Below are 27,367 nucleotides of genomic sequence, written 5' to 3'. Positions count from 1 at the left end.
TGATATTATTAAAATCGGCGGGATTTCGCACGCGTGTGTTTCGCGGGACCATCGCAGGCGACGAGTGGCCCCTTTAGCGGTGCAGGTGGATCAGGCGGCATGACAGGAATGTCAGGCGGGTAAGGAGGTCTCTCCGTGGAGACCTTTGACGACCCCCGGTCCCCAGCGGCCGATCGTGGCCTGCACGGCCCCATCATTCCTGCGTCATCTGCAGAAGGAATGTCACGTCTGCGTTGCGGATTAGGCGCCAACGGGGCGACATCCGGCTCGTCGGACACATCGTCAACTGCCAATTTCACATGCTGTTTCTCCGCCAGGCTGAGCCGAAACGGATTGTGATGGATAGGGGCAGCGTCGCCAGTATTAATGTGGTGACACAGCAGCTTGGTGCAGCCAATATCAAATTTAGATTTGCTGAACACATCCGAGAATTCCCGCAAAAGAGCCTGCAATTTCATCTGCTGCAGCCTGGATAAATCGCCAGCATCTGCGCAGAGTGCATCTAACCATCCCTCGTCTGATTTGGGAGGAGGTTGAGGCTGCGGGTCGTCAAATACATGTCCCACGACCTCGGTCCCCAGGGGTGCCACTGTCGCGTGAGCAAGCACAAGACCCCTGTGGAACGACGGTTTCGGACAGACCAACATTCAAAACTTTCAAAAATGGCTCCCTGTCGGCCGCTACGAGGGTCTGTGCGGCCACCAATGCTAAGCCCTTAAGAGGGCCCTAACAGAATGCCATGTACCGAGGCGTTAGGAGCGAGCGGTTTCTTTAACCACAAGGGTACAAGCATTTGCACCCCTGGCGGAATGCGTACAGTGCAAACCGCAAAAGCCTGCACAGAGACATTGGCCATACGTGAATGCATGGTTGCGGGTAAAAACGCCATCCGACGGCCCGACGGAAGTTCAATACACCCCTGATCCATAAGGATTTTAATGGGCATTTTGGCGAGAAAATCAGTTCCCAGGAGGCACGGCACCGCGAGGGAGGAAGAGACCAAAACAGGGCCGGCCAATTTAATATCACCAATCAAAATTTGCGCCCGAATTTGCCTGATAATCCCCAGCGAACTTCCATTCGCAGCAAAACATGGAACAGAGACCTTTTGCAGGGGTCGACATCGCACCGGCAGTATGTTATAAATTAAATCCGAAATGATAGTGGCCGATGCACCAGTGTCGACAAGCACACGAAACTCTACACCCTCAATTGAACCCACAACCACCGAGGAACCCGCCGTCGCTGCGACCACTCTATGGGCCAGCTCCGACCACTGCCCAGGTCGGAGTGGCCGTGAAGAATCACCAGAACACCGCACGTCATGCGCCGAATCATGAGCGAAGTCAATGGTGCGTTGTGGTGTATAAGGTGTGAGTGAGGGCCGAGCGTGAGGGGTGCTGCGACTCGCCTGTTTATGCCGCGGTGCGTTGGGTGCCCTGTGGTCCTGGCCTCGGGACCCGAAGGAGCGCCGACGAGGTGAAAGGCAGTCGGTTGAGATGTGGCCTCGGCGGCCACAGTTGAAACACGTCACGTCGCTGCGGGGGAAGGGCGTCCCCGCTGCTGGTCATCGCAGCACCCGGTGCGGTCAGGTGATCGCCGGCCCGTCGCCCTGGTCATTGTGAAGGCACGATCTGGAGAGTGATTGTCGTCCCTGCTGGCAGGCTCTGACGTTGTAGCCTATGCAGTGATGATCTCGTCCTAGTCAAGCATCAGGTGAGCATGGTTGCAGCTCGCAGTGAGCACATATCTTCATCATCCACGGCTTGGATGACAACGCGCAGTCCACGCTCCAGCTCCAGCAGCTTCTGGAGGACAAGAGCGTTAATGGCCTCCTCGTCTATGCGGGGGTAAGCCGCTCTTGCCATGGCGACTAGTGTAGTACAGAACGCCAATGGCGATTCTCTAGGTTTGCACCGTCTCTCATAGAACTGATGGCGGGTGGCGGAAGGAGGTTCGTAGATTTCGGACATTCGCCGAAGTGCCGCTTGTAGAGTTGCTCTTTGTCGCTTGGGAATGGAGATGAGCGCGGTGAGAGCGTCGTCATCTACGGTGGCCTGCAGCGCCCGAAGCGCCTGTGCGTCCGACCAGCCCACCATCTCCTGGTGGCTGAGGAAGCGACGCTGGAATGCTGCCCAGTCACCCCCTGTGGACGTGAATTCGCGGAAGACGGGCAGACGTTGTTGGAAAGCAGCCGTCTCGTCATCTTCAGCTCGTTCGGACTCAGTCCCGAACGCGGCGATTGCTTGGTCTACGATGTCTACTGTACAGCGTCGCTGCCGTGATGACGTGGCGTTGTCCGAGCGACTTGCGGAGGCAGCGTCGCACGCTGATGACGCGGCGTGCCGTGATTGGCTGTCAATGTTCCCAGCGTGCACTTGATTTCCGCTTCCAGCAGAAGCACGTGACCTTTCGGAGGGAAATTCGAACCCTTCCGGGTTTGTAATGGCGGGAACGTCCGCCGGCGGCCGGTCCACTCCGCCCGCAGCCCCCAAGGTAATTCCTTCAAGGATGGTGGCTGCAGCATGCAGCAGTTGGGCGAGACGGCCGTGTGCAGCCCGGATCTCGTCGCCCGCGGCGATCGGCGGTCGGGCAGGCAGTTGGGCGGACGGCTCTATGCCCACATTTTCAGCAGCGCTCTCCACTCCTGCAGGTGAGTCGGAGTTTTCTTGATCCGGGCCTCGCACATGGACTGTGCATTTTGTTTCCATGTTCGTTTTCAACCACTTCTGACTCCAGTTGTAGTGTTGTAAATAACAGCTGAATAAACTCCTTAAAGGCACACACTGGTTTATTGTCTTACTTTCGAAACAGTCCCTACATACACGGAGGGATATACGGTTCCCTCACCTGTAGCCTAAGGAGATACAGCCTCCGTACCTGGCGGGACCTACACACGGGTCTGGCTGCTAGCCTAGGGAGGTACAGCCTCCGAACTGGCGGGAGCTATTCTCAGTCTACCCGCTACCCTAGCGTCCTCTGACTGGGACCTAGGGGAGGCTAGCTTGACCCACCGCTGGCTTGGTGGGTCCCCTAACCACTGGTCGCGCAGAGCCTTAGCTCTTAGAAGAGCTGGAAGGCTGGGGAGCCAGAGTCCTGCCTGCCAAGACCGATTCTCCCCTTGACCGCTGGAACACTGAGTCTTAGCTCTTGGAAGAGCTAAAAGGCTTGGTCCAGGGTCCTAGCTTCTTCAGCCCGAGCTTCGGTCTTCGTTTGAGGAGAACTGGCACGCGCTCCCCGCGCTCGCCCTTTTATACCCGTTTGTATCGGTCTTTATCCAATCCCACGCTCCCTCGTAGAACCCTCTGATTGGTTCTTTACAATCCGTGATTTAGATCCTCTTTTACCTCATCTGACCCCTGGCCGTTGGTCTGGCGGGAATCTGTGTTTACGATCCGCTCTCACCTCTTCCTGACCCCGGCCATTGGTCCCAGAGTGGTAACACTGCATTTCCCCTCTGATACATAGTGGCCCCGCAGGTTACCGAAAAGAGTGTCTAGCACCTCTACACCATCATAACTACCATGATCAACACCACTACCATCATCACCATTTTACCATTATTACCACCACTACCACCATCATCATGGTATCGTCTTTGTAGTTCGGGCTGTTATTTTTTTTTTTTTAACCGGGGTGAGAACTCAAGACACCAGGATAGGAGTCTCATTTGTAAGAGTGAGTGGCATGGGGAGTGAGTGCTTAGATGAGTGATTAGATGAGTAAGTAGATAAGTGACAGAGATGGTGGGTGATTGAATGATTGAGTACATGGTTGATTGGGTGAGATGGTGGGTAAGTGAGTGGGTGAGTAGATTGGGGAGATGGTTGGTGGATGAGTGAGTGCATGGGTGAGTGGATCGGTGGAGTGTTTGAGTTAGTGAGACGGTAAGTGATTGGGTAAATTATTGAGTGCGTGAGTGAGTAGATTAGTAAGTGAACGATTGAGTGCATGGGTGAGTGAGATGGTGGGTGAGTGAGTGGCTGAGTGGGTCAGTGGTTAATTTAGTGAGTGAGAGGATAGGTGAGTGGGTAAATAATTGAGTGAGTGAGTTCAAGTGTATCGTCTGTAACCGGGTGTAGAACTCGAGAGACCAGGACAGGAGTCTCATTTGCAAGAGTGACCTGGGGCTGGGGGATCTCCAAAATAACAAAAACGACAACGTGAGCACAGGGAACTATAACGAAGCGAAGATAAATTAGCGGAATAAAACAACAACCACCACCGTGTTACAGACGTAACCGGGGAAAAAACAGCGCCCCGAACAAACTCCCAATACTGCAAGAGTGGAGACAGCGCCTGTACACCCAACTCACAGTCGTGTCCACGTGTTGAGGGGCTATCTCGTCTACCCAGGGCCACCCGTCGCAGCGTCCAACGCGACGTAACGACGACTCCCACAGACAACCCCGACAGCCCACACCTCCCAGTCCCCCCCCACCACGGTTCCTGCATTTGTTGTCATGGAAGCGGACCAGTAGCGGCTACAAGCTGCGCAGGGCGTAATGTGTTCAAAGCGGCTAACCTGCCGGATCATCCTGGCAGCTGCATTCTGCACTAACTGGAGCCTCTGCACCAATCCAAGTGGAAGCTCTGCATAAATAATCCAGGCGTGTTGAGACAAAGGCATGAACTAATGATTACAGGTCTGGGGCAGAGAGGAGCAGGCACAACCCTCTACTCTGAACGCAATGGCAGAGCCAGGATTTTCAGGTGGGGGGGCAACCCCTCCAGCAATTAAAAATGATAGGAGTTGTTAGTAAGTAAGGACTTGTCCCTTGCTTTTTATTCGATGGCGCAGCCATCGATCGAGGGTCGAATTAGAACCGTGTGTGATCGGCATCGCGCTCGCTGAAGGTGAATGCCTTCAGGGAAGTCGTGTACTGTATACGCAATTGCACACAATTCTGAGTCACTTATAACTGCTTTGCCGTTACTTATTACCAGTTATGGACTAAGACTATTGTCCTGTCATCTCATAGAGTCCCTGGCACGTAATAATATGCTACACAGTGGCAGTGGGGGTCGCAAAATGCTGACTTATTACTAATAAACCCCAATGATCAGATCTAAATTAGGGATTTCGATAGGATCATTGTGGGGGCACGTGCCACCCCATCCCCCCACTGGCTCCGCCAGTGTCTGAACGTAGCTATGAGCTGTGAGCGCACGGTCAAGCTCTGATCGAGGTTGCGTACTTTGGACACACGAAGAGGGCGAGCTCTGCTAATCAGTGGAGGATCGATGTGGCCCTGACACGCTCTCAGACGCTGCTTTGAGCCAACTATCTTGTACTCTGTCTTGCCCAGGTTTGAATGCAGCCAGTTTTGCTTCAGACAAGCATTCTAGAAGGACAGGAATTTTGGCGTCTGGATCACTCGAACATTTAAAACGAATTTCTTTAGAACTGATGGTTCTGTTTCGTTTGTTGTCATCACCCCGCACCTCCGATTAGCACGGTTGGCTATGTACGGTGCGAAAGAAGTTCAAAATACATACATATATAGAATCTGAATCAGCATCTTTAAACTCGAGAAATCCAATAATTTTTTAAGATATTTTTCAAAGATGTCCAGTACGGGTGGGTCAAAAAGTTACAATAACAAACAGTCCAAACAACGGATATGGGTGTAAAATATAGGAAAGGTGTGCAAATCACTGAAACTAGATAAATACTAATTAAACTAAGTTTATAACTACAATCGTATATTACTTCCTACCAATTTTCAAAACTAAATGCAAGCGTGAGCAAGGCAGTAACAACAGTCCCAGATCACACCAAGACAACACGGCAGTCCCTGGATACAACTGCACATGAATATTGAACTATCGATACATGGGTATGGATCAACGTTCCAATCACATTTGCAAATGAGGCTTTGTACAGCATGAATCTTCTGCTTCAGAACATTTATTGCAGGAAGATTTATGATGTTAAGGGAGGAAACAAGGTTGTTCCAAAACGTTGGTGCTGCAATGGCAAAGGCTTTGTCACCCATTCCAAGTCTCATTGTTGGGATACTTCACAGGCAATTAGATGTATGTCTTAGGTTTCTTTGTATTGACAGTGGGGTTTATGATTTAGCTAATTAAAGCACATATTTGCCAATAAGGATTTTATGCATGAACAGGGCCAAATGTAGGTTTCGTTTTGCATCAAGTGCTATGAGATTGTATTTGAAGTCGAGGTCACATTAGTGGGTGCTGTATGGTAGATCCAATACAAATCGAAGATCCGAATGATAAATGGGGTTTAATCTGTTAAGTGTTAGATTAGTAGCTAATTTGTACGCAGCGTCACAGTAGCCACCATGCCTTGTGTAACGCCCTTTGTTATTTTTAAATTTATGGACGAGATTTTATGACGATGTACCGTTTAGATAAAGGTCTGAGATGTATCTCTGAAACCATTTAATCGTACTGTCTGACAATTCTAGTTGACTGCGTCTTGTGAGTAGAATACCATGGTCAAGAGTTTCAAAACGCTTTAGACAAGGCAAGAAATAGTCCACAGCAGTAGCGGCCTTCATGCAGGTTACTGAAAAAACATTTTAAATCATCCATAATAGCTGTGGTGGCGCAGTAATCCTCATTGAAACCAGACTGTTTACTGTGCGGGAGATTGTGAGTTTTATGTATCCGTCTCTTCGTGATTAAAGTAAAAAAAAATTTAGTAACTGTTGAAAGAATATAGATTGGTCTATAATCATTCTTACAACGTCCGCCCTAACAAAACTGCCCACATTCAGTGAAGCAGTAGCTGTGCAGGGTGCAAGGGTCACATTATAAAGGTGTTCATAAACCTTACCTTATGGCATGCAGTCCCGTATTCTTACTATAGCAAACAGCCTATTATCTCCAAAGAATAATAAAGCATTTCCACACTTTTAAAAGATTGCACGTTATTGGTGCCGAGTAACCTATTTTTGCGTACAAAAATGCAACTGGCTGTTTCTTAAAACGTTTACATAACATCCGACTTTTTCACATATCCACCAATGATTCAGACCCTAGTGAGTCAGACACGTGACGGTATACCACAAACATTTCAATAAAAATCCTCATTCTGTCCCAACTTTGTGTTGCCGTTCCAATCCTTAATCGGAGAGGTAATTCCTCAAATCCTTACCCGTACCACACGACCGTTCTATTTCTATACCCTGAAACGTAGTCAAATAATCCCCACAACCCGCACAGCGTGCAGCGGCCTTCATCCCGCAGTGGATTAACAAAAGGGCTGTACACGGACAGCGTATTGCATTGTGGTTAGGATACGGAATCAAGAATTCACGAACGTGTGTTGAACTTGTTTCGCAACGTACATTGCCAACTGTCCAAATCGGTACGAACTGTTTTCTGTGAAAAAAACACAACTTGACGTAAGTTAAGTTGCGTCGACACCAGAGCAATCATTTGCATGCAACTTGTCAACTAGGGTGTACGCAACCGAATCGCTTCTACATGGGCGTCTCTGCAACATTTTGCTCACAGTGTAACGAGACTACTTTCAAGCATCTCCTTAGCGAATCATATCAACGTATCGCATCATCACACGCTGCACAGTTCTGAATTGTGATAAACAGTTACATTCCAAATGCAGGTGAGGAGTCGTGTAACCAGAACAGGGCGCAGACATTATAGTCACTGAGACTTGTCTTTTGTTGTGCAACTACTCGCAAAGATTTTGGCAAAGAAACTGCAGGTGACTAAGTCACAGGAATTCGAGTGATTTGGTTGCACAACTCATCTCTAATTTTGATTAAAAAAATGTTAGACAATCAGTTTTGTCATTTTCCAAATTGTATAATGCAATCCGTGTTCATAATCATCAGTATCGTCCTTACCACTGAAACATGTAGGATCAGTAACACGTTACCTTGATGATACAATACCACGGTAGAAGCAGGAAATGCTTATATGTGGTTAATTTAAGCGACAGCTGATTGTGGTGTACCTCGAGACATCTTTCACTTATAACTTACAGTACATCCCCTGCTCAAAGCAGACAAACTTAACTCACGATTCATGAATGCACGAAACAATAACGCTGGCATGCGCTCACATACAACAGGATGGATAAGTTAAGGAGGTGTCAAGAGAGAAATACTCCACATATGCAAGGGCCTCTCAATCAAAATTGATAGTTGGTGGATGTTTGGCTGTTCCAATCACGGTTCTTATCTTAATGACATTTATATAGCACCTTTACGAAAGCGCTTTACAGCAATTATAAAATTGTATACAGCATGATAAATGAAATGAAGAATTGGGTTATTTTAAGGGCCCGTTGTGATTTCTAGAACGCGGGCTATCCCATGCTTGTGCGACAACGACTTTTCTTAGAGAATGCCCTCAGAAATTGACGGAGTAGAAGTGTAAGCGATGCCGTCAGGGCAGCGGTTATTTTTTATGGATCCTGTTGGAAGGGATGCGGGTGCAATGTCGCGATTCAGGCATTTGTGAGGGAGTCGGTAGAGATCCCGCCGGACATACAGATGTTGGTTCCCTTGCGGTACCGGAAGCAGTTGCATTCGGCCTACCCAGATGCGGCAATTCTCCTGAAACCATCCAACAGTGTGACACACGAGCTTACGCCGACTCATTTATCCACCCCCCCCTCACTTTGTGCAAGAGCGCAGAAGTGTGGTCACCACATCTACGCCTCTAAATAAGGAGCGAAACAGTTAGACTTCTCTACAAATCTGGCTGTCGCCTGACGAAAGCTAGTTGTAATTACTGGCGAAACGTCGTACTCAGATTGTATATGTTGTGGCTTGGCTCTCCAACACACAGGTGTGCTGGACTCGTGACGAATTGGCATGTTCTGTTGACGTGACAACACTTACTAGTTGGCTGTGTCGGGTGGTGGCGGGTTTTAACTACACATTTTATATCTACGCGATCTTCAACACAAGTACTGTGTGGTAATTGGTTTTTACCCTTTCAATTGGTACAAAAACTAACACCTTTATACAAGGCATCATATTTGCAATAACCACAACACAAGCAGTCAAAATGCAAACAAAAAGAAACTCTGATAATGATGATATGCACTGTCCTTGAAGTGATTGGTCCACACCCGAGACAGCTTTTTTTAGAGTCTAGTCTCCATTGGTGTTGGAACAGATGACACCAAAAGGCGTACAACTCAAAAACAGCGCACTATCAGAGTATTGAGAGCTCGGGGTGAGCATTTACACTGAGACCTCCTTTACCAGTGGCAAAATATAGTAATAGGTTTTTACCCTTTCAATTGGTACAAAAACTGACACCATTATACAAGGCATCATGTTTGCAATAACCACAACACAAGCAGTCAAAATGTAATCAAAAATAAACTCTGATAATGATAATGATATGCACTGTCCTTGAAGTTGATTGGTCCACGCCCGAGACAGCTTTTTTAAGAGCCTAGTCTCCATTGGTGTTGGACCAGATGATGCCAAAAGGCGCCAATAGGTTTTTACCCTTTCAACTGAAAGGGTAAAAACCTATTACTATATTTTGCCACTGGTAAAGGAGGTCTCATAGTGTAAATGCTTAGCCCGAGCTCTCAATACTCTGATAGTGCGCTGTTTTTGGCGTCATCTGGTCCAACACCAATGGAGACTAGGCTCTAAGAAAAGCTGTCTCGGGTGTGGACCAATCAACTTCAAAGACAGTGCATATCATTATCAGAGATTATTTTTGTTTGCATTTTGACTGCTTGTGTTGTGGTTATTGCAAACATGATGCCTCGTATAAAGGTGTCAGTTTTTGTACCAGTTGAAAGGGTAAAAACCTAATACTATATTTTGCCACTGGTAAAGGAGGTCTCATAGTGGTGTACAATAGTCTACGTATGATCCACCAACTTTACCACCAGACTATTGGATATAGATAACAGACGTTGAAGTGGTAAGTTGTATGGAGATATGGGAATGTTGAATTTCCACCACTGAGTTTCTCAGTGGAGACGACAACCACCTCTTTGCTCGTCCTGATTAGTGAGGCGCATTGACCGTTGTATCTTTAGTCCCACAATATATTTTGCCACTGGTAAAGGAGGTCTCAAAGTACTGTGTGGTTAATGAAGACATTATTCCTTCCAAAAGTATTTGTTTGGTGTTTGAACATCTTCACACAACTGTTTTATTGCCAAAAAGGGCAAAACCTATCATTATTATTTTCTCACACTTTGATACCGGCAAAAAAAGGTCCTATTTTTTTTTTACGCGCTGATGTTCATGTGTTATGACCGGACTACCCCTGGGGCGCCTGCCCCCTGCCCACATGAGCGGTTAACGGTGCCGGGTTCAGCAAAGGGCCTCGCCCGGTGGTTTGTGACTCCACAAACTGGACCCTGAGCCGCAGCCCCGTGACCGAGTTAAACACGGCAACTCCCACCGGTGTCTCACAGCTCGACAACTGCATCGCGACTTTGAGACAGGAACACCTTATTTTCATGAAGTAGTTTAAAGTGTTAAACTTAAAATAAAAAGATGAAGCTGAAAGACGAAGATAACAGCAACAATCTCGTGGTGTAGAGCGGCAGGGAGCAACGAGTTTACTAGCAAAGTTCCCCTGCCAGTTCAGTTGAGACGAGTTGAGGTGAGGTGAGTTTAGGTGAGGTGAGTTGAGGTGAGTTGAGTTGTGATGAGGTGAGTAGATGTGACGATGAGGATTTCAGACGAGGTGATCCTAGTCTTCTTTTATAAGCCACCCCTGGAGTGCAGACGTCTGTACTCGCTCACAAGTCAACACATTCCAGGGCACGCCTCGTGACATGACAATCAAACTGAAAAACTTCCTGCTTCTTTGTTGCCCATTTACGTGGCTTGTTCCTCTTTTAGCATCTCAGACGCAGCCAGCGACAACCTGAGATACAGAGACTGCCTGAGCTACAGCCAGCGACTGCCTGAGCTACAGCCAGTGCCCGTCTCTGAGTGAAGCCACGGGGCCATGGCGAGTGCGGATCCCAGTGATAGCGAGGCTCCAGGGGAGTTGACCTGCCCCATCTGCCTGGACGCCTTCTGCTGCCCCTGCACGCTCAGCTGCGGCCACTCGTTCTGCCTAAAGTGCATGGAGGGCGCTTGGGATTCAGCCAAGTACTTCTCCTGCCCCCAGTGCCGAGTGACCTTCCCTCGGAGGCCCAAGCTGAGCAAGAACTTCACGCTCGCCAACCTGGTGGAGCAGCGCAGTGCTGCAGAGAAAATGGCCACCGTGGTCTTTTGTGACTTCTGCAACGATGGCATGACCGCTGCCTCGAAGACCTGCTTCAGGTGTGATATGTCCTACTGTGTGACTCGTGTAACGCCTCATCAGGAGAACTCAAAGTTCAAGAACCACATTCTGGTGGCTCCAGGCACGAATCCTGAAGAACGCAAATGCAAGAATCACAGAAAGAGGATCAAGTTTTACTGCCGACAGGACGAGAGCTTGGTCTGCACAACCTGCACCATCGCAGGAGACCACAAGCGTCACGATGTGGCTACGCTGGAGGATGAGCACAAGACACGGGAGGTGAGACGGTCTGCGTGTGTGAGCGGGAGTCCCTCCTGCATGAAGTTATCATTTCCCAGTACGAACTGAACAATAACATACAGCTAAATATCATTCCTCTCTCAGCTGAGAGAGGAATACTTTATTGTAAAAACAGGCTTGTTTTACTATAAAGTAAGCTGAGGTTGTCATAGTGCAGAAATAATACAACCACAAGTTATTATCAACACAATTTATAAAATACTCTTAGCATTTTTCATAAAACTGAAGAACTGTAATGCATATTTATGTTTTTAAAATTACGTGAGTGCATCGACTGTGGTTTGTATACAAAAAGTGGTTTGTGGTAGAGAAGATCAGAAACTTTTTTATTTTACCAAGTGAAGCTCACTGAGCTATGTAGATTTTTTTCAGAGGCAACCTGGTCACAAAAGACAGCTCAACAAAGTGGCTTATCAGGTCTAAATGTATAGCAGCCAAATACTCTAAACGCACCTTCCTAAACGTGGACAGAAAAACCGGAGGACCCGGAGAAATATCCATGCGACCATGGAGAGAGACGTGCAAACTGCATAGAAACAGGCATCAGAGTCGGGTGCGAACCAACGACCTCCTGTATAGCAGGCAAGGCAAATAACATCTCGTCACTCCGGTACCCTGTTCACCCACTACTCAGCACCGCCCACTACTCAGGCAGCCCCACACACTAAGCAGGTAGCCCAAACCACTACGCAGGTAGCCCCACCCACTACTCAGGTAGCCCAACCCAACACTCGATTAGCCCCGCCCACCACTTAGGTAACCCGCTCATTACTCAGGTAGCTCCACCCACTGCTCAGGTAGTCCTTCCTACTGCTCGGGTATCCCCACCCACTGCTCAGGTAGCTCCACCCACTACTCAGCACCGCTCACTACTCACGCAGCCCCAACCACTACGCAGGTAGCCCAATCCACTACGCAGGTAGCCCCACCAACTACTTAGGTAGCCCCCCCTCCCCACTGCTCAGATCGTCCCACCCACTACTTAGGTAGCCCTGCGCACGTTTGAGCTCCTCGAAAAATCAGTTCCCTCCTGCGCTTGCTCCCCCGAGGCTCCTGCCCCCGTCACTGTGCAGGGGTTCACGTGGAGCGGGGGTGAGAGGGGACGCTCGGAGAGTGAGTGGAGTCTCCTCTGGTGACGTCTCTCACAGAAACAAGTGGGAGAGGAGACGCGGGTGGTGGAGGAGAAGAGGAGGGAGGCAGAGGAGTCCGTGAGACGGATGGAGGCCGCTTGCAGGGACGTGCAGGTACCGCGTCTGGGCCGGACTCTTTGACCCGTTGATTCCACCCTGAGTAGGGTTTGTGATGTAGGACAACTCCATTCATTCACGCGGGCTTACATTGGCTTCAAACACATTGTGGGACTAGAGACAAAACGGTCAATGCGCCTCAATAATCAGGATGAGCAAAGAGGTGGTTCTCATCTCCACTGAGAAACTCAATCATTGGTTGAAATTCCACATTCCCATATCTCCATATAACTTACCACTTCAACGTCTGTTATCTATATTGATCAGATGAGGTGCTACATAACTATTATCCAATACTCTGGGGGCAGAGTTTGTGGATCACACACAGACTTTTGTATGCCATTTTATTGAAACCAATCAGGCATTAGAGGGGCCAGGTGCAAGTGTAGTGGAGGCGACTTATACAACAACGGTAACAATAGCAGTCTCACACAAAGGGGCAGCGGCCCCTTTACCCTACTGCCTGGGGAGGTACAGCCTCCGCGCTCGCGTGCCCTATCACTGGGGCGACTGGCTCTGAGTCCTACGGGTAAGATTGACCTAGGGGAGGCTACACTGACCCGACTCAGCCATGGTACGGGTCCCGACCACTGGCCCACTGAGTCCCGGCCCTTACAAGGGCAGCGGGTTTATGGTTCCCAGGGTCCTAGGCTAGCTGGTCTTCTGGCTTCAATCTTCAGACTGGCCCCAGACTCGTCCAGAGGTCCGGCTTTTATACACCTCCCCCAGGTTTGTCCGCCCCTGGCCACGTCTCTCTTCCAGAGAGTTCCAGGGGGGCTATCGGGGGATCCTAGAACACCCCACAGCCCCCCCCCCCCTGCTTTGGGGCTGGGGAAAGTAGCGACCCTCATGCCGGTCCAAGTTACTGCCCCTGGTGGGCCCTGTCTGCTACTGCAGGTAAGTACACAGCCGATTTACAGTGCTACACAAGCATTGCAAGTGTTTCATGATCCGTTTTCTTCATCCATATGTAATGCGAGCATAAATGGGGTTGTTGCTGGGCTCTTGTCCAATCACACGGCCCGGGGTATTGGGGGGCGGAGCCTGGTCTGCGGGGCGTGTGGGAGGGGCCACCGTTCACCTCGGCTCCAATGGGAGGCGAGGTGAATGGGGGCGGAGCCAGCGGGGTAGTATGGGAAGGCCGGATCTGACGATCCGGAAGGGGAGGAGTCATGGTCACGTGGGAGGAATGGATATAAGTGGGAGCCCGGAAGAGATTGGGCAGTCGGGGAAGTTAAGAGTCTGAGCCACATTGGGTGGTGAGAGAGAGATCCGCGCCATCGGCCACGTGGCCGAAGGACCTCAGCACGCCGTCGGCCAGCGGTGTGCGGAGTGTGGGAGTAGAGGAACTAACGGAGGAGCGCGCGTGGCACGCGAAAGGGAGCGTGTGCGAGGTGCGCGCGAGACGACGCTGGTCCGTGGAGGAGACCAGCGGGGTGCGGAGAAGTACCTAAATAAAAGACAAGCGGAGACCAGCAGTGCCTGACGGGAGTCTTTTATTACACTGGTGTCAGAAGTGGAACGAGATGTCAAAACATCTCAAGAAAAATAATATACCTGCACCATCTTCAGAAGACGAAGAGGACCTTCCTCCGGCGGTGGCGGTCCCGACCATGGAAGGCGTGGGCGAAGTGGCAGCGAGCGACACGACAAGAGTACAAGATGTCGTCGCGGCGGCTGGGCCGTCTGCGTCGACGGGCGCCGAGGACGGCTGGCGACATCCGCCCTCTCCGACACGGGGCAGGACGCTGCCATCTTGGGTGTGGTTGTGGCCGAACGGCGGGAAGCTGCCATCTTGTCACCGCCAGGGCGGGAAGCCGCCATCTTGTCACCGCCACGGCGGGAAGCCGCCATTTTGTCGCCGCCGCATGGGACGCCTGCATCGGAAGACAGCAGCTTGGGGACTCGCAGCCATCGCCTGATGACGATTAAAGAATTCTCAGTTTGAAGAGATTGGAGCGCATATGCGTGGCGTTTTGAGTCAGCCGTCCGATCCGCCAAGTGGATGGATTCGGAGGCCTTGGAAGTTCTGCCCACGCTCCTGGATGACAAGTCTTTGAAATTCTTCCGCTCCATTGCAGCCGCGAAGAAGGCAATGCTGAAAGGGGCATTCGACGAAATGGCGGAAGCGTACGAGCTTCCGGACGATGCACACCGGAGCCCGACTTGTTGGAGCCCTTGATACTGGGTAAGATGTTGGAGCTGTCCAAGGACTTGGGCATTCTGCTGCCGGTGTGCGGCCATGAGCAGCTGACCTCCCGGATGGCAGCCAAGTGCCTCGACGCGCAGTTCAACTTGCGCTGTTGGGCACAGGTGACCACCTGGACGGGGAGCCCGACCGTGGAGGGAGACGCCGTCGGGTGGACTCCGTCGAAGGCCGTCTTCATGCCGGACGAGAGGGGGCCTGGCGATCTCACTGCGGCAGCGGCCCAGTGGGTTCCTCGAGGGGGAGCGGTGTCGTGCTCCGGTCCACCGCTGAGGGATCGCTGAGACGGGCGGGGGAGCCGGGGGGCGGGCCGACTCGTCATGTTACCGCTGCGGGCGTCTTGGACACTTCGCGCGGGACTGTCGGGAGTCGCCCTCGCCCGCCTTTTCAGCCGGAGTCCCCGGCCAGGGACGCGACATCAACGCCGGTGAGTCAACCGTGTCAGGCAAGTCGGTACACATCAGACACCCGGCAAGGCCTGTCATCTCATGCATCACCATCGGTATGCGTTCTGGGGGCCTGTTCTAACGGGGGGACTCTAAGGGATCTGCGTCGCTCGCTGACACAGTGGCTAAAATTGGCACGGAGGGTGGTCGCAGCCGCTACTGGGTCGTCGACCGTGCCGGGTTCGATACAGGGGATCGACGTGCGGATTTTGGTAGATTCTGGCGCGTCCATAACAATCATCTCAGACATGATATTCCATCTCCTGTCCATTCCGCCATCGCGGGTACGACCGGTTTACAATTCATGTGTTGCGGCGAAGGGAGGGAGTATGGGCATCGTTGGTCAGGTGGAGGCGCGTATTTCGGTTGGGGGTGTGTCGGCATGGGGACGGTGTTAATCTCCAGGTCCCTCGCTGTGCCGTGTTTATTGGGGACCGATTTCCTGGCAAAGATGCCCATTAAGATAAGGGTAGATCAGAATTGTATTGAGTTACCGGCGGGCCAGAAGATTTTCTTTTTGCCGTCGCCGTGGGGCCAGTCCGCCTCGGACCGCCAGGTGCAGGCGCTGTCTGATGTTTCGGTCGACATTCCACCTGGCTCACAGATGCTCATTCCACTGCGTTATCGGAAGCCCGTGTCTGGGGTCGAGGGGGCGGCGGGGGTGTTGTTGTCGCCATCCAACGTGGTTACGGCTGGCCTGGCGCTGGTCATGGCACGGACGATTGTTCAGCCGGGTCAGCCTCTGTTTTTGCAAGTGTTGAATGGAGGCGCGGACAATGTCGTCGTGCCGGCCGGAACGGTTCGCCTTCGCGGCCCATTACGATCCGGCCCACCGGGGCCTCGTAGGGGGGGTTTCGGCCTCGACGTCGCAGGACAATCGATGGATCGCCGGGTTGTGCCAAGAAAATGCGTCCTTGACTACGGACCAGCGGTCCGCGCTTCGCGCGCTGTTGGAGAAATATTCTGATGTCTTTAGTAAAGACGATTTCGATCTGGGATGCACCTCGTTGCTCTCCCACCATATTGATACCGGGGATGCTGCTCCCATTCGGATGAATCCACATCGGTTGAGCCCGGCGGAGAGGGATCATGTACGCGGAGCGGTGGATGATATGCTAGCCGCTGACATTATCTCTCCGTCCAACAGCCCGTGGGGCGCTCCAGTGGTCCTGATAAAGAAAAAGGATGGTAATTTACGGTTTTGTGTTGATTTTCAGAGGTTAAACAAAGTGCCGGTTGCGGACGCTTACCCCCTGCCGCGTATGGATGATTCCCTCAATGCCTTGTCTGGGGCAAAACATTTTTCCACTCTTGAGCTCTCTTCAGGGTTCTGGCAGCTCCCCCTGGACACGTCCTCGAAGGAAAAGACAGCTTTTTGTACGCTGCAGGGCCTGTTTCAGTTTAATTGTCTTCCCATGGGGTTGAACGCCGCCCCTGCTACGTTCCAGAGGTTGATGGAACTCGTGTTGACCGGTCTGCAGTGGGACACGTGCTTGATATATTTGGATAATGTTATTGTGTTCAGCCGTACGTTAGAGGAGCATCTTCAGAGATTGGATGCTGTTTTTGCTAGGGTGCGTTCCGCCAAATTGAAATTTAAGCCCAAGAAGTGTCACCTTTTGCAACAATCCGTGCGCTATTTGGGCCACATTGTCAGCTCTGACGGTGTGGCCACGGACCCAGAGAAAACGGCGTGTGTCCGGGACTGGTCGATTCCAGCCACGGTGGGTGACGTGCGTCGTTTTGTCGGGTTCGCTTCCTATTATTGCAAGTTAGTTCCAAATTTTGCTACGATCGCTAGGCCGTTGCACCTCCTTACGGCAAAGAACTGGAGGTTCAGCTGTGGGCCGGCGGAGGAGGCGGCGTTTCATGGCCTACGCGATCGCTTGGCATCAGCGCCGATGCTGGACTACCCTGATTTCACTCTGCCTTTTATTCTGGATACCGACGCTAGTGACACGGGGATTGGGGCCGTCCTATCGCAGTTTAAGGGTGGCGTCGAGCGTGTTGTGGCTTACGGGAGCCGAGTTTTATCTCCGGCGGAGACCCGCTACTGTGTTACTCACCGGGAACTGTTGGCTATAGTGCATTTTGTCCGTCAATACCGCCCGTATTTGTATGGCCACACATTTATTGTGTGCACGGACCACACGGCTCTGCAATATTCCCTGAAAGTTGACCAACAGTCTGGCCAATTGGCACGATGGTTGGAAACTTTTCAGGAATTTTCGTTTGAGATTCAATATCGTAAGGGGTCGCGTCACGCAAATGCGGACGCACTCTCCCGATTGCCGCAGGGATCCACCTGCGCCTGTGCCTCTGGCACGAATAGGTGCACACGGGTTCCACAGCCCCCGTGTCCTGTCATGTCCGCTGTGGAGATACCCGGGGCTTCCATGTGTCTGGAACCGCGTTCCGTGTGGATTCGAGAGCAATTGCTCGATGATTCGCTGGGGGCCTTACGGAGTCGGGCTGCGAAGGAGAGGGGATATCCATCGTCCAATGGGATGCCGGGAGCGGCTCTTCGTGACAGCTTGTTGATGTGGGGAAGGCTTGCACGATCGCTGGCGTCTTTTTGTGCCGTCGTCGTTGCGATATGAGTTGATTCGGATTCTGCACGCTGATAAGTTGTTACATCTCGGGGTGCAGAAAACCTTGTTGACGTTACAGCGGGATTATTTTTGGCACGGCATGACGACTGACGTCGTCGGGCATATTCGGGCGTGCTCCGACTGTGCCCAGCGGAAGCCGCCTAAGCAACCATATGTTCCTCCAGTGCAGTCGATACAAGTGTCGCAGGTTAACGAGTTGGTGGCGTTGGATATTCTGGGGCCCTTTCCCCCATCCACTTGGGGGAACAAATTTTTGTTGCTCGGGGTTGTATATCTTTCCCGCTCGCCGATGGCCTGGCCTTTGCCCGACCAGTCGGTGGCGTCTATCATGGAGGCATTTCTGTTCGGATATGTGATGTACAAGGGGGCACCAGAAAGGTTGCTTACAGACCAAGGGCGAAATTTTTCTTCCAACCTATTGCGGGATGTGTGCGACGCACTGGGGACTAAGAAAGTTCGGACGTCTCCCTACCATCCACAAACTGATGGGATGGTTAAACGGTTGAACCGGACCCTGTCGGCCATGCTCTGTCATACGGCTAGCGAGAAGCAGGCCAATTGGGATTTGCATATCCCTGGGGTGCTCTCCGCTTACCGGATGGTGCCACATGCGTCAACAGGGTACTCACCCTTCTTTTTGATGTACGGCCGCGAGAATGTGCCGCCGGTGGAAGTGCAACTTGGCACGCGGGCGAGGGGTCCTGTTAAGCCCCTCCCCGAGTATATTCGTGACGCCACTCGGCACGTGGCGGAATCGCGGGAGGCGGCCCGATTGGCTACGGCCAGGACCCAGGCCCAGAACGAACGTTGCGCCCGGCGCTCTCATCGTGGGTCCCCCTGGCGAGTGGGGGACATGGCCTGGCTCCACTGCCCACAGGTACCGGTAGGGACCTCCCCTAAGTTGCACAAACCCAGGCAGGGGCCGGTTGTGCTTATTGAGGTCCCTAGCCCACAGTCCGCGCGCGGTCGGTTCGGATCGTGGCGTTGGTACGTCCACACGTCCCGATTGAAACCCTACGTGGCCCCGCGAGTGGATGCGTCATCTTCTAACGTTGCCTTGCCGGTGTCTGTCGCGTCCGACGCGCCACTGACTTTGCCTGTTCAACCTGCAAGCGCGCCTGTCGTGCCTCCTGTAGACGGGCCGGCTATGATCCTGCCGGACACAGGGATTCCTGCACCGGGTGGGCCTACCACGGCGACGGGGACACTTGGCCCCGCTGCCCCTCCAACCCCGCCGCGGTTGCAGTTGCAGGGGGTCCCGACTATGGACCTCTATGGGGAACAAGGTGCTGGGACGGACAGGCCTCCACCAGCGGCGGATGGTTCCGGTTCCGCCGCTCCTAAAACCCTGTCGGTACTGCGACGATTGAGGGCGTCGCCTCTCGTGAAGGACGGGCCGGCGACCCGCAATCGTTCCAAATCCCTTCCCTTTCGTTAATTGTGTTGTTATTATACTCTCCGTTGTGTCTGGCGATTCCTGATTGTGATGCTGTCGCTCGCATTATTTTGTCCTATTGCAGCCGGGATGGCTGGCTTTATAATTAGGGGGGGGGGGGTCATGTAATGCGAGCGTAAATGGGGTTGTTGCTGGGCTCTGGTCCAATCACATGGCCCGGGGTATTGGGGGGCGGAGCCTGGTCTGCGGGGCATGTGGGAGGGGCCACTATTCACCTCGGCTCCAATGGGAGGTGAGGTGAATGGGGGCGGAGCCAGCGGGGTAGTATGGGAAGGCTGGATCTGACAATCCGGAAGAGGAGGAGTCAGGGTCACGTGGGGGGAATGGATATAAGTGGGAGCCCGGAAGAGATCGGGGCAGTCTGGGAAGTTAAGAGTCTGCGCCACGTTGGGTGGTGAGAGAGAGATCCGCGCCATCGGCCACGTGGCCGAAGGACCTCAGCACGCCGTCGGCCAGCGGTGTGCGGAGTGCGGGAGTAGAGGAGCTAACGGAGGAATAAAAGACAAGCGGAGATCAGCAGTGCCTGACGGAGTCTTTTATTACACATACATGTCGTTTTCTCTCACATTTAAAACATCAATTTAAAGAGGAATTGGCCTACCTTCCCATTTCATTAAGGCTCTACTTGTTGAAGGCAAATTACAGATGTCCCTTCACTTCATGTGAAGGTAAACAAAGCATCGCACTGATAGCCTTGCACAATTGAAATGGCACAGATGCTAAATGTACTCATGATGGTATATTATGATTTCATTGCCTCACAGCCCCCGACAGTTATGGTGAATCGTGTTGCAGTGAAAATGCACAGTGGCATTATCAGAAGCAGAGGAAGGAGGCCTCAGTGCTGCAGACTCGTATCACTGTCACGACACCTTCACAGTTGCACTCGGGTCACACCGAACTGAATGCCATTTCACAAAGGACCAGACATTTAATGAACAGAGGTGGCATTTCTTTCTCTTTTCAGGAATCCATGACAGATGAAAAGGCCTCAATCTCGGTCAGATTCACCCGCGCGAGAGCAGCGTTGGATGCGGAGGAGAAGGCGGCTTTAGAGCAAGCGGAGCAGAAAGGGCGCGACCTGCTGTCCCAGATCGAGAAGACGATCGCTCACTACCAGAGTGAGATCAGCGAGCTCCAGGCAGCAGCCACTCGCCTGCAGGCCCTAGCGCAGGAGAGGGACTCGCTCGCGTTCCTGCAGGTGAGCGATGAGTCTCCAGTGTCGCTATTGGCACAGAGCCCTCTCACCAGCAGCAGCAGAGGGAGGCTCCTGAATGAGAGTTCGCATCTACTGGGCTTGAGAACACAGCTCCACTCATGGACTCGCATCGCAGCTCCAGTAGCTGCCATGTGGAAGCCCAGCTAATATTTTCTCAGTTAAATTAATTCTCTCTCCCGTCCTTTAACATATTCCCATTAAGTTTGTTTCATTGTGAATATAAACTAAATGTTATTGGATTTGCACTTTTTAAACAAATCCTACAACAACAATGTGCACGGTATTCAGGATTATCATCAGCCATGCTCTATCCACGTATTGATGAAGCCATTACCACATCTCATGATGCTGCGATGCAAAAATCCACCAGCACCTGCTCACGACCCGATGTCATCTCTGCTTCTTTCTTTATGTACCTCCTCTGGGATGCGCAACCTTCAGTGTTCATATTCGTGAAGCTAAAATAAATACGAGGTCTCATACGCTTATTAATATCATTGTGTATTGACCACCACTTCTACAAGACCTGCCACGTGTGCATTGGTGACGCCTGAAATTACCAGTCCTAAGTTACTCTCAACACAGATCAATATCAACCGGTCTCACTCTGAAATAATTGCCCTGCAAATCAGTGTTGGTCCTCATTGGGGTGACGAGATGTTAACTACCTCGCTTGGTATACCGGAGGTCGTGGATTTGATCCCAAACCTGACATCTATATATTTTGAGTTTTCATGTCTCTCTCCATGGTAGCATGGATTTTTCTCTGCGTCCTGCAGTTTTTCCCTCCACATTTGTATTGGGCTGCTATAAATTTCCACGTGATGAACCACTTCGTTGAGCTATAATTTGTGGCCAGGTCGCTTCTGAAAAAGAGCTCTATCGCTCCGTGGGACTTACGTGGAAAAATTTAATTAGATTATAGTTGACTTTCAACCGGTCTCACTCTGAAATATTTGCCCCGTAAGTCAGTGTTGGTGATCATGGGGTCATAAGCCAAGACTTTGTGATTTATATTCTACCCACGGTGTTGCAGTGGGAACTACACTGATCACAAAAGATTGGAGGTAAAGTCACAGCAACGCATCTCTCTCTCTCTCCCATAGGGGCACCTTGAGGAGAAGCGCAGGAAAAATACGACTATCACTCACGACTTGACACACGACAACATGGGACTGAGTATAGGGTACGGGCAGTGAGACATTGGCTATGTGTGGTGATACTGTGTGATGATGCCGTGTGATGGTGATGATGTGTGATGGTGCTGTATGTGATGATGCTATGTGTGGTGATAGTAATGCTGTGTGGTGATTGTCTCGGCCTCGCTGTGCACTGCGTTGCACCGCTAGCTGAATAACCCTCAGAGCCAGGATGAACGTCCGACTCCAAACGTCATTTATTGAATTTAACGAGGTAAAACTGGCAAGAAAACAGCACAGATACAGCATCTGTTATAACCCGGAAACACCAACACAATGAATGAACACCACAGCATCAGAACATTGTCTTAGATAACATGCCTCTCAACAATAGACCCTGGATGGACCAGGCCCCTACATTACCACTGAATAACTACACAAGAGCATAAGCTGCTGTGTTTCAGAAAGGCACATCGTGTATTCATCACACTGCACCCCAAATGTATAGTATTACACGTAACATTAAACTGTGGATGAGATATTTCGTCATCCTTGCTCTCAGGATCGCAATATAGTTACTTGGGTACAAGTTTGACGCGACTTATTAACATTCACAATAAGGAAAGTTGCACATTTCGTTGTTAACTAGGCCTCGTATTTATCATAACAATTTAACAGCATTATAAAGGCGTTTACATCATTATAACGATCATTTTAACATTATAACATCATTGCCAATATTATAAGAACATAAACGAACTTACAGACAATGCTTCTTAAAGTCCCACAATGGCCAGTAGCGGCTGGCTTCACTGGGACGCGATGTGTGCCGCCATCTTGAATTATTTGTGTAATGGCCGACGCCCGCGTGGTTGAGCGGGAATCTTAAATCGCAACTTCCTGGTCACGTGACCAAAATTAGCATCAAAAACAAGAAATTCCTGTGTACATACGCCCCCCCCATCTGCCGTGAGGCAAAGCCCCTGCCGTGAGGCAGAACAGTGATGATGCTGAAAGGTGATGCTGTGGTGATGATGCTGTGCTGTGTGGTGATGCTGTGTGTTGTGCGGTGATGCTGTGTGTGGTGATGCTGTGTGTGATTAGGCTGTGTGTGGTGATGCTGTGTTTTGATACAGTGTGTGGTGATGCCGTGGTAATAGTAATTCTGTGTGGTGATGCTGTAATTGTGAGATGAATGATGATGCTTTGTGTGATGCGTGTCTATGTGATGGAGCTGTGATGATCCTGTGAGTAACGATGCTCTGCGTGACACAGTGGCCATGTCTGCTCTGCTTTCACAGGACAGGGAGGGCTACAGCAGCTCCACCCTCAGCTCCCAGCCAAGAGGACATTGCCTCGCTTCAAGTCCTGGAGACAACTGCAGTCAAACTCCTGTGTGAGTTCTTCAGTGTAAATCATGGGTGATGGGGCCATCTTGACAATAAATGATCCCCGTGTGTGTGCACGAAGTCGACTCAGCCTTAAATAATTACCTGGTGTTTTATAGACATCACCACTAGGGAGACAAATGCGGCCAGGCGTAATGCTGGCCACCCACGCCGTCGTGTGTCGTGCCAGCCTTCAACGGTGCTGATTTGCCCCAACAGTCTGTAAAGGCTACACGGGGAATATTTTGTTTACATCCTGGTACCTGATGCGGTGTGTAAACAAAATCGCCACTAGGGAGACAAAGGTGGTCGGGCGTGGTGCTGGCCACACACCTCGTGTGCCATGCCAGTCTTCATAGATGCTCATAGACAGGACTTGTCCCAATAGTCTGGAAGGCTACACAGGGGTTCACTGTCTTTGTTCACATCCCAATGCAGGATCCTACTGAACAGAGCCATGAGACTCAGTGTGGTGTTCTTGTGTAAATAATCAGCATGAGTCAGGGGTAATTGTGATGTTGAGATGCAGTGAGTGCCCGTGAATGTGTATGCGTGGGGGAGCGGTAGCACACTGCACTACGAATCCAGTTACCTGGGTTTAATTACCCGCCATGGCTAACATCAGTGGCAGGTGATATCTGATCCAGTCCTGGGCCACTGCTAGGTAGTTTCAACCTCAAATGAGTTCCTAATGCTGGTAATTGTCATAATGATGGTGATACTGGTCGTGATGAGGATGGTGCTAATGATGCTGTTAGTGATAATGTGAATTATGGGAATGGTGATAAAATTGGTGATGGTGTTGGTCGTGGTGATGGCAGTTATGGTCGGGGTGATGGTAATGATGGTGACATTGGCGATAATATAGGTGGTGATGGTTGTGATGGTTTTGCGGAAGGCGCTGATGGTAGGAGTGATGATGATGATATTGGTTATGGTGGTCATGGTAGTGATGGTGGTGATGATGGTTTTGATGGTCGTTGTGATTTTATGATGCTGGTCGTGTTGGTGATGTAGGTGATAGTGTTGATGATGGTGGTGATAGGGATAGTGGTGAGGATAGTGATTGTGGTGGTGATTGTGATGGTGCTAGTGGTGGTGATGATGGTGGTGATGTTGCTTTTTGTGATAGTGATGTTGTTGATATTCAGCGTTGACGATGGTGGTGATGGTGATGTTTATGTTGTTGTCATCTATTTGATGGCAAGGATGGTTGGTGATGGTGATGTTTGTGATGTTATTGTTGATCGTGAAGATGATGGTTGGTGGTGATAATGTTAATAGAGGTGATGGTGCATGATGGTGATGATGGTATTCTGTCGTGATGTCATCACCGTTGTCACAGATGGACGCTCACCGACTCTGGACACAAACTCAGCTAATAACCAACTCCAGATCTCCTCGGATCTCAGGACTATGACAGGGGTCGATGCCTCCCAGGGTCGCCCCGATCACCCACATCGGTTTGATGGCCGTGCACAAGCCCTGTGCTGTGAGAGCTTCTCGTCGGGCCACCACTACTGGGAGGTGGACGTGGGGGACGCACGACGGTGTCGTGTTGGAGTCGCGTACGGGACGATCCCACGGAAAGGGAATCGTGCTGCACAGCAGCTGGGACGGAGCGACGCGTCCTGGTGTTTAGAGAGAAGTGGCGACAGTTTCTCAGTGGTTCATGGTGGAGTTAAGACTGCACTGTCGGTTCGGGGGGGGCCCTTTCCCAGCAGAATCGGGCTTCACCTGCACTGGGAGGGGGGGCTCCTGGCGTTTTACCGCGCCGACTCCATGGAGGTGATCCACGAGGTTAGGCAGAGATTCTTGCAGCCTCTCTACCCTGGGATGTTGGTGCGGAGTTGTAATGATCGATTGGAGATCGTGGATCTGAGTCGCGCATCCTGAGGATGAGGAGAGATAGAAACCCAAGAAACGGAGGAGAGGGGGGATGGCGAGGAGAGGGCGAAGTGAGAGTGAGGGGAAGGTGCAATGGAGGGTGAGGTAAGGTGAGGTTGAGGGGAGAATGGAGGGGAAGGTGAGGGAAGGTGACGGGTGAGCGTGGAGGGTGATGGTGAGGGTGAAGTGTGAGGAGGGGAGAGGAGAGGATGGGAAGGAGGGGGTAGAGGGATGGTAAGGCAAGGTGAGGGTTAGGGGAGGGTGGGGTGATGGGAGGGTGAGGTGAAAATTGAGGGAGGGGTGAGGTGAGCATGGATGTGGAGGGTGAGGTTCAGGTTGGTGTGCGTGAGCGATGTCGCCTGTGAAGTACAACTCGCCGGTGTGGAAGTTTGAGGGATTTGAATGAAATCTGAGTGGGGAATCAGCGCAGCCCCAGAGTCCGTGTGGCTGCTCCTTCACCTGCAGTGCGCGCTCGCGTCACCACGCCCCATCATTCCTGCGAATCACCATCATCAACATCACCAACATCATCATCATCACCCCATCATCACTTTCATCATCACCACCATCAACACCACCACCATCATCACCATAGTCATCACCAAAACGATCATTGCCATCATCATCATCATCACCAACAGCATTATCACCACCACTATCACTATAATCATCCACCATCACCATCATGATTACTATCAACACCACCAAAACCAACATAATCACAATCCATACTCTTTGGTTCTTTCAGTAAAGTCATGTAGGTAGAAATTAAATAAATCATGACGTTTCGAACGCAACACAAGCGTCCGTCTAATGACAGATGACAGCTTGTGTTGACGGACGCTTGTGTTGGGTTCAAAACGTCGTGATTTATTTTATTTTATTTCTATCTACGTGACTTTACCCAAAGAACCAAAGAGTATGGATTCCTGCAGTCACGAAAGCTTCAAATCAAGATTATAATTACAATCATCACTATCATCATCACCACTACCATCGCTATCCTCATCACCACCATCATCACTTTCACTGTCAAAACCACCATCATCATCACTACCACCATCATGATCATCGTCTTCATCATTACCATTGCTCCATCATCATCACTTTCATCACCACCAACCCAACATAATCATCACTATCATCACCACCATCATCAACATCATTATCCCCATCATCACCACGACCACAACCATCACCACCATCAACCACCATCATCACCACCATCACTATCAACACCATAATCATCACTTCCATCACCATCACCACCATCACTATCACTATCATCACCGTGAAAACCACCATCACCCTGATCACCATTTCACCATCATTACCACCATTACCACCTTCATCACAATCATCACCATCATCATCACCATTACTATCATCATAAACCCCCCTTCTAAAAATCCCTTATCTCCACATGAAACACTAAAGACATAATACACAGTAACATTTTACTCATCCCATCAATCGCTGGCACGGCCTTCTGGGAGTGCCTAATTGAAGCGGCATTTGGTTTAACGCAAGCAACACTCTGGACCGGTTTCGACATTCAGTGTCTCATCAGCAGTAGAGCCAGGCGTTGCTTAAACCAAGGCTCACAAAGTTTTGCCGACTGGATTCCTGACCGCCTGCCTGTATGTACCAGAGGTGGGACAAAGTCATTGTTATGCAAGTCCAAGTCGAGTCGCAAGTCATCAAATTCATGACTCGAGTCTGACTCGAGTCCAAGTCACATGACTCGAGTCCACACCTCTGGTATGTACTGTATGTATGTAGAAATTATATTGCAATGTATGTAACCAACTGGGCTAATCGGAGGTGCGGGGGAAGGACAACAAACTAAACACAAAAATAAGTTGTAAATAAATAGTTTGTAAATTTAGATGATTTAAAAATGAAGAGATCCAGTGGATTCATAATAATGTAAGGAAAGGCGTTCCAGACGGCTGCAGAAGCAGCACCTCTAACAGCGCCACACAATACGGTGACCGTCTTTGTTCAATCCTGCAATAGGACTAGAACCATTACTGTGCGGAAATGTTCATAAGTTTTGATGACTGGATTCCTGGCTGCCTGTCTGGCTTCTTGGCGAGCGGGCGAGCAAGTGGTGACGTCACGGCGCGCATCTGCGGGATGACGTCACCACCGCACCCCACAGCGTTGAGCCGGGTTCATGCATGGTGCTGACGTCACAACCTCCCTCCCTCCCTCCCAATCTACCATTCACCCCAGAGCGTG

At 50.8% G+C, this 27,367-nt stretch overlaps 1 protein-coding gene across 1 annotated transcript; it reads left to right on the top strand.

The window, feature by feature from the left end:
- The first annotated feature begins 10,941 nt into the window (after positions 1–10,941).
- LOC144952646 (E3 ubiquitin/ISG15 ligase TRIM25-like) lies at positions 10,942–25,132 on the top strand. The gene is made up of 6 exons (XM_078883125.1): positions 10,942–11,502; positions 12,672–12,767; positions 20,458–20,691; positions 21,816–21,835; positions 23,147–23,244; positions 24,582–25,132. Exons 1-6 carry the CDS (start codon positions 10,942–10,944, stop codon positions 25,130–25,132), a joined length of 1,560 nt encoding a protein of 519 aa, XP_078739251.1.
- Positions 25,133–27,367: the final 2,235 nt, after the last annotated feature.

Source organism: Lampetra fluviatilis, chromosome 69 (genome assembly GCF_964198595.1).
Source record: "Lampetra fluviatilis chromosome 69, kcLamFluv1.1, whole genome shotgun sequence".
NCBI lineage: Eukaryota > Metazoa > Chordata > Hyperoartia > Petromyzontiformes > Petromyzontidae > Lampetra > Lampetra fluviatilis.
Note: the sequence above shows the minus strand (reverse complement) of the source record. Positions and strands in the feature narration are given on the sequence as shown.

Coding starts and splice junctions, on each gene's coding strand:
- LOC144952646 (XM_078883125.1), top strand. CDS start 10,942: ATGGCGAGTGCGGATCCCAGTGATAGCGAGGCTCCAGGGGAGTTGACC. Junction 20,692..21,815: donor ACTCGCTCGCGTTCCTGCAG/GTGAGCGATGAG, acceptor TCTCTCCCATAG/GGGCACCTTGAGGAGAAGCG. Junction 21,836..23,146: donor GGGCACCTTGAGGAGAAGCG/CAGGAAAAATAC, acceptor GCTCTGCTTTCA/CAGGACAGGGAGGGCTACAG.